This window comes from Psittacula echo (genome assembly GCF_963264785.1).
Source record: "Psittacula echo genome assembly, chromosome: 16".
NCBI lineage: Eukaryota > Metazoa > Chordata > Aves > Psittaciformes > Psittacidae > Psittacula > Psittacula echo.
The window spans coordinates 11,664,790-11,677,960 of record NC_137752.1 but is presented as its reverse complement, the minus strand read 5'-3'; the positions used below and the strand labels follow the sequence as shown (position 1 = coordinate 11,677,960).

The following is a 13,171-nucleotide window of genomic DNA, read 5'->3' as shown; positions in this document are numbered from 1 at the left end:
CTGTTCAACACAGCTGGTTATTAAATGCATTATTGGCATCAACCCCCTGCAGAGAGCACCAGTCTGTGTTGTGGGTGAGATCACTGTGGATGCCTCAAAGGGACTTGCAGGCACTGACTTGAAGCACACATGGTCCCAGCAAATGAGGGGATGAAAGGAATACCTACAAGGATGCTGAAGAGGGATCTCCATCAGCAACTGTAAAAACAGGACAAGGGGTGATGGGTTTAAACTTAAAGAGGGAAAGTTCAGGTTAGATATAAAGAAGAAATTCTTCCCTTTGAGGGTGCTGAGGCGCTGGCCCAGGGTGCCCAGAGAAGCTGTGGCTGCCCCATCCCTGGCAGTGTTCAAGGCCAGGTTGGACACAGGGGCTTGGAGCAAGCTGCTCCAGTGGAAGGGGTCCCTGCCCGTGGCAGGGGGTTGGAACTTGATGAGCTTTAAGGTCCCTTCCAACTCAAACCCTTCTGTGATTCTATGATCCTAGCTAGAAGGGAAAAGACCCTTTCAGTGCTGACAATGACAAATACAATCCAACACTTCCTTTTATATAACCATTGGCAAACATTTCTGATGAGCTTTAATGCTTCAGAGTAAAGCACTGGTGTCAAGAAGACTGAAGGGGGAGTTTTTATTCGAGTTTTTTGCTGGTCTCACAAATACCTTTGCAGATAGCGGTGATTATAAATAGTCCTTTTGCCATTTCCTGACTGTGGTTTGCCGACTCTGCCTTATTTATGGCAGCACATGGGAGGTGTTCAGCATTTTACTTTGTCACCGTGCTCGACCTCAGCTTTCAGACACAGAGTTCAAACTCTAGAGAAACAGAGGATCCCCCGCGTCCCGTTGGGAGAACCTTTGGTGCAGAGGAGCAAGCGCTGTGGCAGGATTAAGATGATCATGAGCTCTAGATTTACTTGAGCACACTGCTATCAATAACTTCCTCCTCCAGACTATCGTGCATGTAGTCTGTGAAGAGGCTCCTTGCTGGAAACAACACAAGTGCCTCATGCAGAGTCCTCATCACCTTGATGGGCTTCGCCTCCAGCGCGTCCTAACTTCACCCTCAGCTGCACTTCTGTGAAGCAGAGTTCACTGTAACACTCTTTCCAAGGAGGTGGCATCTCCCCTGACTCGGTCACCCAACAGCCTGCTCCTGCTCCCAGCATCCTTCCCGCGGTAGCTCAGGCAGAAGTCTACGTGTAGACACCTTATGATAGATGCTGTGCTGGCTGTGACATTTGTACTGTATAGAAACTGCCTGTGCTGCTGCCTTTAAAACACACTGGGGTCACTCACACATGTCAAGATTATCACGCTCGTAGAACCAGCCCTCGTACGTATGTGTGTCATGACAATTATCACATCAGTTTACTGCAGCTGGGACCCTACCTCCTCCAGCATATGGGAGGTGGGCTCCTTCCAGAAACCTACTACTAGCTCCTACCAGGATGGCATTCCCAGTCTGCAGTGGCTACAGAGCTTCCCTGGGCATGGGGAAACATTGCTGCTGCCCTGTTTTACAGGGAGGAAAGCAAAGAGAAGTCACTGAGTTACCTGTGGCAAGCCTGGTGCTGCACAGATCTTGAGGTCTCAGGAGGAATTCGAGGTTTCCAGGCTGGGAATCCTGTGGGGGTGGGAGCACTGCCGTGCAGACACCAGGAATAAAAGAGATCGATTTTATTGGAAAGTCAGTTTTGAAGCGTGGTGGGGAGAGCTCCCTGCTGGAATTGGCCCATCAGTTGTTGTCACTCAATGAAGGATGTTGGTTATCAGGCTCTGGTCAATCATCATGGGGAAGTTTGGAGAGACAAAGCAAGAACTTGGTACCAGTCAGGATCGAAGAGACCACCAAATATCACTAGGGTCACAGGCTGGCCCAAACTTCTGGCCCTTCACACACAGGAGAAAAAGTCAGCTCATCATGAGGGACTTCAGCGTGAGTGACATGATGCCCATCTCATCCTGCCAGGATTGAACATCCTTGGAATTCCTTAGACCTAAGCAATAGAAATTCCCTAACTCAGAATGTCTCAACTTGCAGAAATTCTGTATCAGATCTCACCCCAACAGAGGAGAACAGAGGCTCTTCAGTCAGAAGGGTTCACTGCCATTTCACAAAGCCAAATCCCTCAGGAGAAAGACTTCAGCTTCTGGGATCTGACCAAGAACTGGCAACTCTCTTCCATGGGGCCCCAACCCCACCACCCAGCGCAACGGTTGCATCAGTTGGACAGCCAAAGCAGGCTGCAAGGACATCTTAAAAATACACGTGGAAAAGAAGATCTGGTTGGTGTTTCTGGCAGCTTCCTGGCTGCTGCTCGATTCCTGCATCTGTTCTGTGCCCAGTCAGAAGAAATGGGAGAAGGTTTGGGCTGAGGAAGCCTGAGGAGCTCAAATACCACCCTTCTAGAGAGAAGAAAGACCCCAAAAGATGGCAAAGGGATGATTTACCCACGTGGGTCATGGACAGGGGGTGGCAGGAGGCTCTTCCACATTACAAACATACCAAACAGGATCAAAACGGGGTTAGACTAGAAATCAGCCATGGTTTTGTCTTTCAGCAGTGGAGGTGGCCAAGTCACCATGAATTGTGGTGGATTCTCCATAGCTGAAGATGCTACAAGCACACAGTGGCTGCTCAAAACGGGCCCTTGGATGTCATGCTGCACAGAGCAGTGGAGATCTTTTCTCTCCAAGCTTTGACTTCAGGAAGGCTTCCCAAAGGCTGTTGAGGACATATGTCTACATGCACCATCTCATTCTACAAATTCCATGTCAAAACGGCATTTTTTCCCCCGAAACATTACTCAAACTACATTATTTGTTAAACACTCTATTTTGCTTTCATCTGATCCATAGGGAATTCCTTCCAGCTCCGCTTCACACTGGGGGTGAAACAGCCTCATGAGTGGGTTTTGCCTCTTGACTTCCCACATCCCTTCTAAGCTCACTGGGAAAACATCTTTCTGTGCCCAATGTTTCCACCAGTTGCCCTGCCCCTTCATTTTTATTTAGCTCTGTAATTACATTATCCCACTGTACAGCAATTGGGAACGAAATCTGCATGAAAGATATTAAGAAAAATAATTTTTTTGTGTTGCAATCTCTTTGAAGCTCTCCTTAGTCTGTTAATACCACCTCATTTTGGCAAGTGCTTCACCAGGGAGAAAACCACCATGCATGAGGTGGGATTATGTTTGTAGTTAATGCTCTCTGTTTTCCAGGGGAGGAAAAGCACTGCCTTTTTGATTCTTTTGGGAGGAAAATCACAAAGTTTGCTGGGCGGCACTGAGTGTCGTGAGCACATGCTCAGGAAAAGCTCTGCGGTGGGAGATGGTGTTGGGATGAGTTTCATGTGAGGGTGGGAGAAGGCTTTATTCATGGTGAAGCAGCTCTCGGACATGGGGGGACAACATTAGGGCACTTTGGGGCTACAGGGGCAGACAGGATAGGTGTGCTGCAAGGGGAGTGCAGGTTGAGGTGATGCATCCCAGGCCCTTCTCTGGTCCCCTCACTCCCGTGTCCCTTCGGTCCCGCTTTGCCTCAGGGCCCTTTAGTTTCAGACACCCCGAGGTGCAGCCGATCGCTCCCGGGAGAGGCTCCGGGGTGTGGTGTGCACCCCGAGTCACCCCCATTGCCCCGGCCGGACCCCCCATCGTTGCCCTCGGGGCCAGATTGGGGCCGCACAGGCGAGGCGGGGGCCCGATCCCGGTGCTGTGCCCAGGCTCTCGGGGGCCGGCTGCGGGCCGGGGTCCGCACCCCCCTCCCCTCTGTATCGCCACCCCACGGGGGGCGCCGCGGCGGCCGCCCCACAGCGTGGAACGGCTCCGCGCCCGCCGGGCGGCGGCAAGCGGCGGCCGAGCTGTGCGGCCGCGGCGGTGGCCGGCGCGGGGCCGGGCCGGGCCGGGGCCGCGCAGGGGCGGAGGGCAGCGCGGGGCCGGCCGGCGGCGCGGCGCGGCTCCCGCGCTGGGCCAGACTCAGCCCCTTTCTCCCGCCGCCGCTGGCTGCGAGCGCGCTGCGGCTGGAGCTGCCCCCAGAGCGGCTCGTGATGGCGGCGGCGCGGGCTCGGCAGCGGGAGGCGCCCGCCCAGCCCTGCGCGCCGCGCCGCTAGCGGCAGCGCCCGTGCCCGCGGCGGCCGCCCCGGCCCATGCCCCCGGGGGGAAGGGGGGCTGCAGCAGCCCGGCGAGCCGCCCACCCGCGCAGCGGGGGCATCGCCCCCACTCGCCGCTCCTGGGAGGGCGGAAAGGAGGCAGCGGCGGCGGCGGCGGCGCCGGCATTGTGCGCGGCGGATCGCAGGCCCCGGCGGCGCGGGGCTCGCCTGCCTCCAGCCCCAGCCTCATGAACCAGCCGGACGGCTCCGCTCCGGCGGCGGCGGGAGCGCAGGTAACGCGGCGGCCGGGCGGCGTGTCCCCCGGGGGGAGGCGGAGGGAGGAAGGGAGAGGGAGGGCGGCAGCCGCAGCCGCCCCGTCGCGGAGCCCCGCCGGCGGCGCTTTGGCGCAGTGCGCGGGGGGCGCAGCCGGGGCAGCGGCTCCACGGCCCGCACCGGCCCCGCCGCACTCCTCGGACCGCGGCGGAAAACAAAGCGGCACCAGCAGCCATGTCGGCGGGGATGAGCCGCCGGCCGCGGCCCGGCCCGGAGCCCGCACCCCGGCCCTGCCCTGGCCCGGCCCGGCCGTCCCGCGCTCCAGCCCGCCGGGCGCCGCCGCTGTCCCGCTCCCTTTCCCGGGGCTTTTTCTTCTTCTTCCCTTTTTTCCCCCCCCTTCTCTAATTTTCCTCCCAAACGGTGGGTGGATTTTTTTTTTTCTTTTTTTTTTTTTTTTTTTTCCATTAAAACGACGCCCCCTGGAGGAGACTATTCCGTAAATTAAAAAAAAAAAAAAAAAAAAAAAGAAATTAAAATTGAAAAAAAAAAAAAAGAGGAAATATTTTGCTATTTCTTATTTTCTACAAAGTTGGGGCTGGGGCTTTGGGGCCCATCCCCGCAGCCTCGGGGCGCCCCCCGCTGCTCCCCGTCGCCTCAAATCCCGATTTTGTCCCTTAGGATTCACAGCCCAGCTCTTATGGAAATGAAAATTAAGCTGGAATTTGAATGAATTCAGGTTTCTGTGTGTCCCCCGGCACCCCGGGTCTTTCGGGAGGAGAAGGGAGCAGGGTGCTTGGGAGGGAAGTGGATCAAGTTGGAGATGGACACCGGGGGCTGGGAGCTGCAGTCGGGCATTAGTTTGGGAAAGTGGGAGAATTGCTGTTCCGGAGCAATTAGGAATTGTACTTCATTGTAATTTTGAACTTGTGCAGCACGAAACTGATTTTCTTCAATTTTGGGTGCTTTTTTTTCGTTCTTTGCTGCAGTGCTGAAAGTTATTTGTGTCAAATGAGGAGTTTTTCAGGAAAATCAGAGCCCAGAAAATTTCCTGTGGACACACCCAAATTTTCCCTTTTTTTTTTTTTTAATTTTTTTTTTCTTTGGGGGGTGATTTTGGATTTCATGCAAAACTGCTCAGAAACAATGAGCTTCTTAAATACAGGCCAGGAAAACACGAGGACAAGCAAAATGAAGAGTCGGATGTCAGTTTTATGTTTGAATTTCTTGGCTTTTCAGCTGGTTTCTCCTGGCATAATTAAACCAGACTTTCCAGCATTTCATTTCCTACTTCTTTTGTAGAGAACAAAATTTCCATAGCAGGGATTTTAGTTGGGTTTTTTTTCTTCCCTCTTTTATAAAACACACTGTGCCAAGTGCAGATCCTGTGCATCACACAAATCTAGTGTTTACCCAGGTTTATGATAAGGTCCGCCATGATTTTATGAATATGCATAATTAACAATATTGTGAAAAAGAGAATTGCAGATTTAGTGATTTTAATTTTTTTTTCCCCTTTAAACCAGCAAAACTAAAGTGCTTTTAAAGGGCTCAGCCCTGATATTTCTTTCACAATTTCTAAATCCTTTTTCTCCTTGACTCTTCCTATAAACCCCCTTCCTGGAGTTTGAATTGAAAATCTTTTATTTTTCCATAATTTTTTTTTTTTTTAAATTTCCCCCCCCCTTTTTTTTTTTTTTTTTTTTTTTTTTTGAGGCTGTTCCATCCCTATTATTTTGCTGTTACGGGGGGGCCTGCGAGTTCTGGACTGAGCACACACTGGTTTATTATTGTAGGGTTGCCCTTGAATACTGGGGTCTTGGTATTGATCTTTTTAAAAATAAATAACAAAAGAGCACTGAAACACGCATTGTTTCAAGAAAAAAGCAATATAGGAGAGAGACGTGGCCTTTCCCCCCCAAAGTGGGGGAGGGAGAGGAAGGGAAAGATTAGGTCAACATTGAGTTTTACCAACCTTGACACAGTCTCCTCTCTAAAATGGGGACAAAATAGCAAGATGGCTGGCTCACAGCTGCAGCAGTTTGGGGTTTTTTGGTGGTGTTTTTTTTTATTTTTTTTTATTTTTTTATTTATTCTTTTTTTTTTTTATTTTTTTTCCAAAAAGGCATTTTTAAATTTTGAACTCAGAAGTGAGTTCCTGGAGCTGCCGGGCAGCAGATGCTGAAATCCGGGCGCTTAAAAAGGAAAGATTAAATTTCAATCCAGAATTTATTTTTAAATCTGGATCTCAAAGCCCTGAAGTGTTTTTTTTTTTATTTTTTTTTTTTTTTCCAGTTTTTATTTTTTATTTCACTGTAACTTGATAATAGCTGGAAACGACGCAGGAGTGCCTGGTGAATTCAGGGGTTCGGGGGGCTGTTTTCTCGCCTCCCTGTTATTCATTTCACATTTGGGGTTGTTCAAAGAGGCGGGGGCAATGGAAAAAATTGTCAAAGCAGGAGAACTGTTGGGTGGAGGAGAGAATGCTCTGAAATGTCAACTTCATGGGTTTATTTTTGCATTAATTCCTCCCCCCCCCAACCTCCCTGAAAAGGACCCACCCTCTTCCTGGATCTCTCTTTGAAGCAAGTACCTCAGTGGCAGAGCAGTGCTGGGGCAGTTAGAGTGGGGTGCACACATGGGTAAAAATGACACACAACACTCCAAAGTGAATTAAAGAATCCCAGAGAGTATTTTATTCATGGTTTTATCCAGGAAGCGTTAATGTGGTGGCTTTTCCATCTTCTTGTACTTCCAAGAATTCCCTTCCTTGAGCTGCATCCCATAACTTTCACGTACTCTGTGGTTATATCCAAAGAAACTGTTTAGCTGTAATTGAATTTTCTTAATTTTAAGGTTTAATACGTTTTTTTTCTCCGAACTGAGATTTTCTGATGCCGCTTTTTCTCTACCCAGCCCCACACCATCACTCCGAGATCTGGGAGGTGACACCATGGATGTACTTTGGGATTGAGGAACACACACTGATGGGTGCTGCATATTAATTACAGATTATGACATACATTCAAATTTGGGTCTCAGTGACAAGATTTAACAGTTCCATCTTTTAAAGTTTCTCATGCTACCCTAAAATAAAGGATTTGAAGCTTGGAGGGGCATGTTTTATGTCTGTTTTAACCTGGTTTCAGCTGTTGTGGGAATTCAGTGAATTTTGGAGTGGGTTTGAGTGTTGCACGTCTCCTCTGCAGAGAGGAAAATGCGATGCCATAGCACTGGGCTGCAACTTGTGGGGATGCTGTCATGCCATAGGTGTGCACGCCACAACCTTTCCGATCTTTAACTCTGTGTAGATCAGTTTCTTTTAAACAACGGCTTCCATTATATGTTCCATCAGTGATGAAAAGCTGTTCTTGAGGTTATAATGGGTTTCTGAATCTCACCTTTCTGTGTGCTGGTGTCCTTCCAGCAGAAACCTCCTCCTGCTGGAAAAGAGATTTCATAATTTGTCATTGCAGTCTTGCTTTCAGGGGGATTTTTTATTTCTTATTCTGGAAAGTTGATCAATATTTATCATTTTAGAAATTACTCTTTGCCAGCCGGGAAGGGGAAGGGGGAGGGGGAGGAAGGCAGAGCCACACCAATAGATTTCTTGTGACATCAATGAAATGTATTTTGCAAGAAAAAGGAAAATTTCAAGTACCTCATCCTCGTTGAGGACAGAAATAGGCATATTTTCATCCCAGGATGAAAACAGACATAATATTATTAAAGTAGTAGATAATATTTACACAAGCACCATATAAAACCTTACGAGGCTCTTTGCATAACTCCAGACTAATTTAAATCTATATCACTGCCATAATGCAACGCTGTGAACGCAGTTCGCGGTGCAGTCACGTGGCCCTGGTGGTGCACAGTCAAGTTTGCAGTTCTGCAAGTGCCGGAGTGAAATTAATGTTCTAAAAATCAGATTAATTTAGTTTTTCTGGGGGCCACTGAGACCTGATGCAAGGCTCGTGCTGATGCACGTTCGTGGTTTGTGCCTGCTTCTTTGGATGCTGTGTCTGTGGAAGGATTTAGACCTTCTTGCTGCGGTGTGGTGGATCTCAGTCCCTGGTGCTACGTGGTCCCTGTGGCACAGCTCCGGGTGAGTAAGTGGTGTTGAGAACTGCACTTCCAGGGTCCTGGCATTGTGAGTGGAGCCTCAGGCTGAGCATCTTGGCCATCACTTGGATTTTGAAGTTGTGGCGGCCCCATCCCTGGCAGTGTTCAAGGCCAGGTTGGATGGGGCTTGGAGCAAGCTGCTCTAGTGGAAGGTGTCCCTGCCCGTGGCAGGGGTTGAAGCTGGATGAGCTTTAAGCTCCCTTCCAACCCAGACTACTTTGTGATTCCATGGTTTTGGAAACGGCATGGTGCAGGTGTTACCCACGTGGAGGAGTGTGTGGTTGTCCAGCCCAGGTAGCTTCTGTGGGATTGTGTGCATGCCTGAAGCATGTTGCATATGCAGAAGGGTTTGCTGGATCCCACTGTTCCTCCCGGCATTCTGTAGTGTGCTGTAGGTTGCTCCAGTTCATGCTTGGATCCACATCAGCAATAGTGTGTGTGCTCATTGTGCTGGGGACTATAATGGGCCGGTGTCAGACCTGCAGTCATGGGGAGCTGCCCATGAACGTGAATTCTGTCAGAGGGGCTGTTTGCAGCATTGGACCCTGTTTGTGCATGGATGTGCTGAGTGGGACTGAGATGGGAGAGCGATGGGAAGAGGTGCCTGGGAAGGGGCTATGAGCGTGGCTGGAGGCTGTAGTTGTCTTTTGGAAAGGGACATGAGAAAATGGCACCAGGAAGTATGTATTTCTTGTAATTGCTGAGTTTCTGAGCATCTAGCATTACGTATATTTAGAATTTCCCATTTACAGATTCAGTTTGGCCATACTGTGTTTTCTGGGGAAGAAGTTTCTCATTTTTAAAGGTCTTTTATGGATTAATTGCTAGTCATCTGCCTCCTTGTTGCTTTTGTTTGGTTCCTTGAATGTCTCTTGATTATTTTGTGCTATGTGATGCCAATTTAGTGGTTAACTAGTATGCAAACTACATCTGGACGTGTTGACTTTGCATTAACAATCATTGATTTGTCTGGAGCAAGGGAATAGAAATGAATGATGCTGTTTACCGCAGATAGTATATGAAAAATAACCATTTGTGATGTGTCTGTCATCAGTGGCACGTGGCTCTGGTGTAACTTATCCCAGCCTTGTAAGCAGTCAGAGCTAAGCCATGGCACCAGGAGTGGGAAGAGGCACTCGGGAAGGCAGTGACACATGGTGTACAGTGAAGGGGTTGGGTACGTGTTGATATACAACACATATGTAATATACAACTTGGGGGCGTAATGGAGAGGATGCAAACTTTAATAACCCCAGATAATAAGCAGTAGATGGGGTTAGTGGGTGGCTTTCACAACAGTTGATTCTCTGCAAAGCCTATGGCTGCAGTGGTGCAGTTGGCTCTGGATGGAGCAGTTTGGTGCCTCCTGAGCCCTGCCTGGTCTTGGGAAGCTGCGATGCACCCGCAGCTGCTGCACACTCAGGTGAGTCATGGGATGTAAGCGGCTTTGCTATTCACTTGTGTCTTCTTCAGCAGAAGAGAAAGGCTGGAGAAGTTGCCCGTTTTGTGGAGCAGGTACATGCCCATACATGCGTCCTGGAGGTGTCAGAGCTGCCAGTGCCCCACTCTTTGGACAGAGGACAAAGAGTGTAAAGGCAGGGTTCCTTTCCCTTGGTTGATGTTGGGTAGTTAGACCTTGAATCTGTCCTCCCATAGTCCTGGGCCTTATTTGCTGTCTCACTGCCATTAGTGGGACTGTGGTGGTGTGTGGAATTTTGTGGTCTTCCTTTTGGGCTGGGGTCAGCAGTCTGGGCTCTTCCCACACAGAATGTGCTTTGCTGGCCTCTGAAACATGCGTGTGCTGGTCAGACACCAAAATGATTGATGTAGCTGATCTGTAACACATATTTCATACATCAGTGCTATTAAGTGTGTAAATGCATGTGGAGGTGCCAGGCAAGCTGCATGATGGCTTTTCTGAGTTACTTGGATTTACTTGTTTTACTTGTTGTAGCTGCCCCATCCCTGGCAGTGTTCAAGGCCAGGTTGGACACAGGGGCTTGGAGCAAGCTGCTCTAGTGAAAGGTGTCCCTGCCCGTGGCAGGGGTTGGAGCTGGATGAGCTTTAAGGTCCCTTCCAACACAAACCAGTCTGGGATTCTGTACTTACTTGAGTCTCTGTTGCTCTCGAAGTGAGCAGTGTAAGATGTGGCAGAAAGAAGAGGTTAAGTAGAGAAAATCCTCCTCCGTACTCTTTGAGAGTGCAACTGCAAAGTTTCTTACCGGAGAGGTGTATCTGGGGAAGGATGCACCATTGGGAAAGGATATGAATTGTGTAGAAGTGATACTAGCAGATATCTGTTGCTGTCTGCATGTGAAGGGCCTGGGGTGGCTATACATGATGGTTTTTGGTGGTGGGACCAGTCTATTCTACCAGTTCCTCTGCTAGGGTTGTTCTTGGGAGTCTTTCTCTTCTGTTTCTCTCACCTGTATTACCAAGGTGCCATACCTGCAGAGATTTACATAGGCAAGGCCTTCCTTGCATGCACCTTGGAGTACTCCTGTTTGTTTGGCATCTGTGTTAAAATGAGGCTGGAAGTGGAAAAGCAGCAACTGGAGATTTCTGCCTGTGCTCATAACAGGCTGACACAGGGAAATGTGAATGTCAGTGCATGGAGCAGAGGCTGGGAGCTGCCTATGCCATGGAGGAGTCACTGAGTATGTGTACCTGTACATGTTTATGCATAGGGACATGCCTGAGAGCCTCATCAATGGAGAGTGCAGATCTCTGGTGAGCCTGGGTGTTGCGTTGGTCTAATGGGTCCATATCAGCAAGGGGCTCAGCAGCTCTTGGTCAGATAACACAGGAGCTCAGGGAGCCGTTGGTATGCTCTGTAGTGTGTGAGAAATTAGGGATGTTATCACACAAGGTCCAATATCTCAGCAGTGGGTGGAAATGAGAACAGCTGCTTTGGTCAGATGTGCCCATCAGTAGAGGTGAGCAGGGCTCTTGCTGGAATGAGTCAGACATGATCATGCTTGTGCGCTGATGGCAGCACTGTGTCTCCGGAGCCTTCAGGTTTTAGTACTTGTTGTATTTTCATTTTACTAGATACACTCAGGCAGCAAGTAATTTTTCGGGAGTTCATTTTTTACTCTGTGTGGGTGTAGGTATCCTTTGCTGCCCCAAAATAGCAGCAGAAGTGAGTTTTCAGAAGCAGTTGGGTGTGCTTGCGTTAAAGGCCTGTCATTTAGGTTCTGCTTCCAGTATGGTGAGAACAACTTTAGTACAAGTATTTAATTGCTTTAGAACTATTTTTAGAAGTATTAACCTCAGTTTTCAAAACTCTGCAACCAAAGCCAGAAGCTCCTACGGTGTGGGAGAGCTGAGAGAGGAACCTGGAGGAAAACCCATGGGGGTTGACCGCAGTGGGAGCGGAGGTGGTTGTGGTCCTTGAGGGCTCGGGGTGCTGTGGAGCTTTTGGGGTGCATGCTTGGAATGGAGTTGTGCTTATTTTGGTGCGGGTTTTTAATTGCTATTCTAATTACTACGCTACACGAGGGGAGGATGAATGAAGCTCTGTTTCAGCAGATTTGTACTATTTCTTCTAGTAAGTGTGCAGACTATTGAGTGTAGTTTGGAAACTGAGCTGAGAGCATCCCAGTGAACAGCGAGCAGGCAGCTCCGGTAGGTCCTTAGCTTGAAAGCCAAGAACAGCTACTGCTTCCTAAGTGTAAATCTGTCACTGAGGTCCGATGAGCTGTCTGTGGGCTGCAAATCTTGAGCTGTGACCAGCATTTGTGACATTTGTAATTCTGAGGGTGGGAAGGGAGCTTTGTAAGGGCACGCGATAATTATTTGCTGGAAACAAAATACCTTTTTGAATTTCTGCGTGCACTTTTGAAACCTGTGTAGGGAGGCACAGCTGGATTTGGATCAAGTAACAGAGGGGATCTGAAAATCCCCTTGGCAATCAGCAGGATTTCTCTTTGCCATCAGGTGATGCTGTCGACAGGAGCCCACATCAGGCTCTCGAGATGCTCAAGTGCATCCTTAGGGTGACGGTGGTAGCAGTGACACCAGAGGAGGGGTCAGGACCTGGTATTGTGGCCCTGGGGTTGCCTTGTGTGTGCTTGGTGGTGAGCATGAGCTGGTGGGACCACTGCAGTCTGGCAGGGCTGGAGATGAACTTTGTCAGTGCAGGAATTAATAGTAGAATACCAGGAAGACTGTTTCTGGGTGTGTTTTGACTCTTGTCGTGTTTAGACTGCTTCAGGGCATGTGGCTTCAGCTATGTGCTTGTGGTTAATGCCACTGAGGCATACTACGTATTAACTCTGAGGGAGGGATATTTTTACCTTCTTATCTGTCTTTATTTTAGAGGCCTATAAATTTGGCTCCTTGGTGATAACAGCAGTTAGAATTAGTGTTTCTCCTGAATTGGATTTGTTAGGACACTGCCAGAGAGACAGCCTTGGAGGGGGACCTGCTCTGTTGTGCACCGAGAAGATGCTGGGCGAGGAATAAAACATGTAAATGAATCCAAATAAATGATGGAGGCAGAATAAATCCAGAGCAAGTTTGCAAGGCCCAGGCTATATCCCACATGCTCTGAGAACGCTGATACGATTTGAACTTCTGGAAGTGGATGGCAGATGCTGGAGGGATGTAGGCGTGAGTCCATTGGAGCATCCTCAGTGGAAATAGTGGTGCCATTCATAAATGAGAAAAAATACCCCAAAATTG

At 49.2% G+C, this 13,171-nt stretch overlaps 1 protein-coding gene across 1 annotated transcript in view; it reads left to right on the top strand.

The window, feature by feature from the left end:
* Window positions 1–4,026: 4,026 nt before the first annotated feature.
* ZNF618 (zinc finger protein 618) overlaps window positions 4,027–13,171 on the top strand; it is a gene marked incomplete at its 3' end in the record, with an annotated part of 149,450 nt that continues 140,305 nt past the window's right edge. Inside the window, exon 1 of the mRNA XM_080630988.1 lies at window positions 4,027–4,383. Within this exon, the coding sequence (XP_080487114.1) occupies window positions 4,339–4,383 (45 nt within the window). The 5' untranslated portion in view covers window positions 4,027–4,338. The remainder of the gene's footprint in view (window positions 4,384–13,171) is intronic.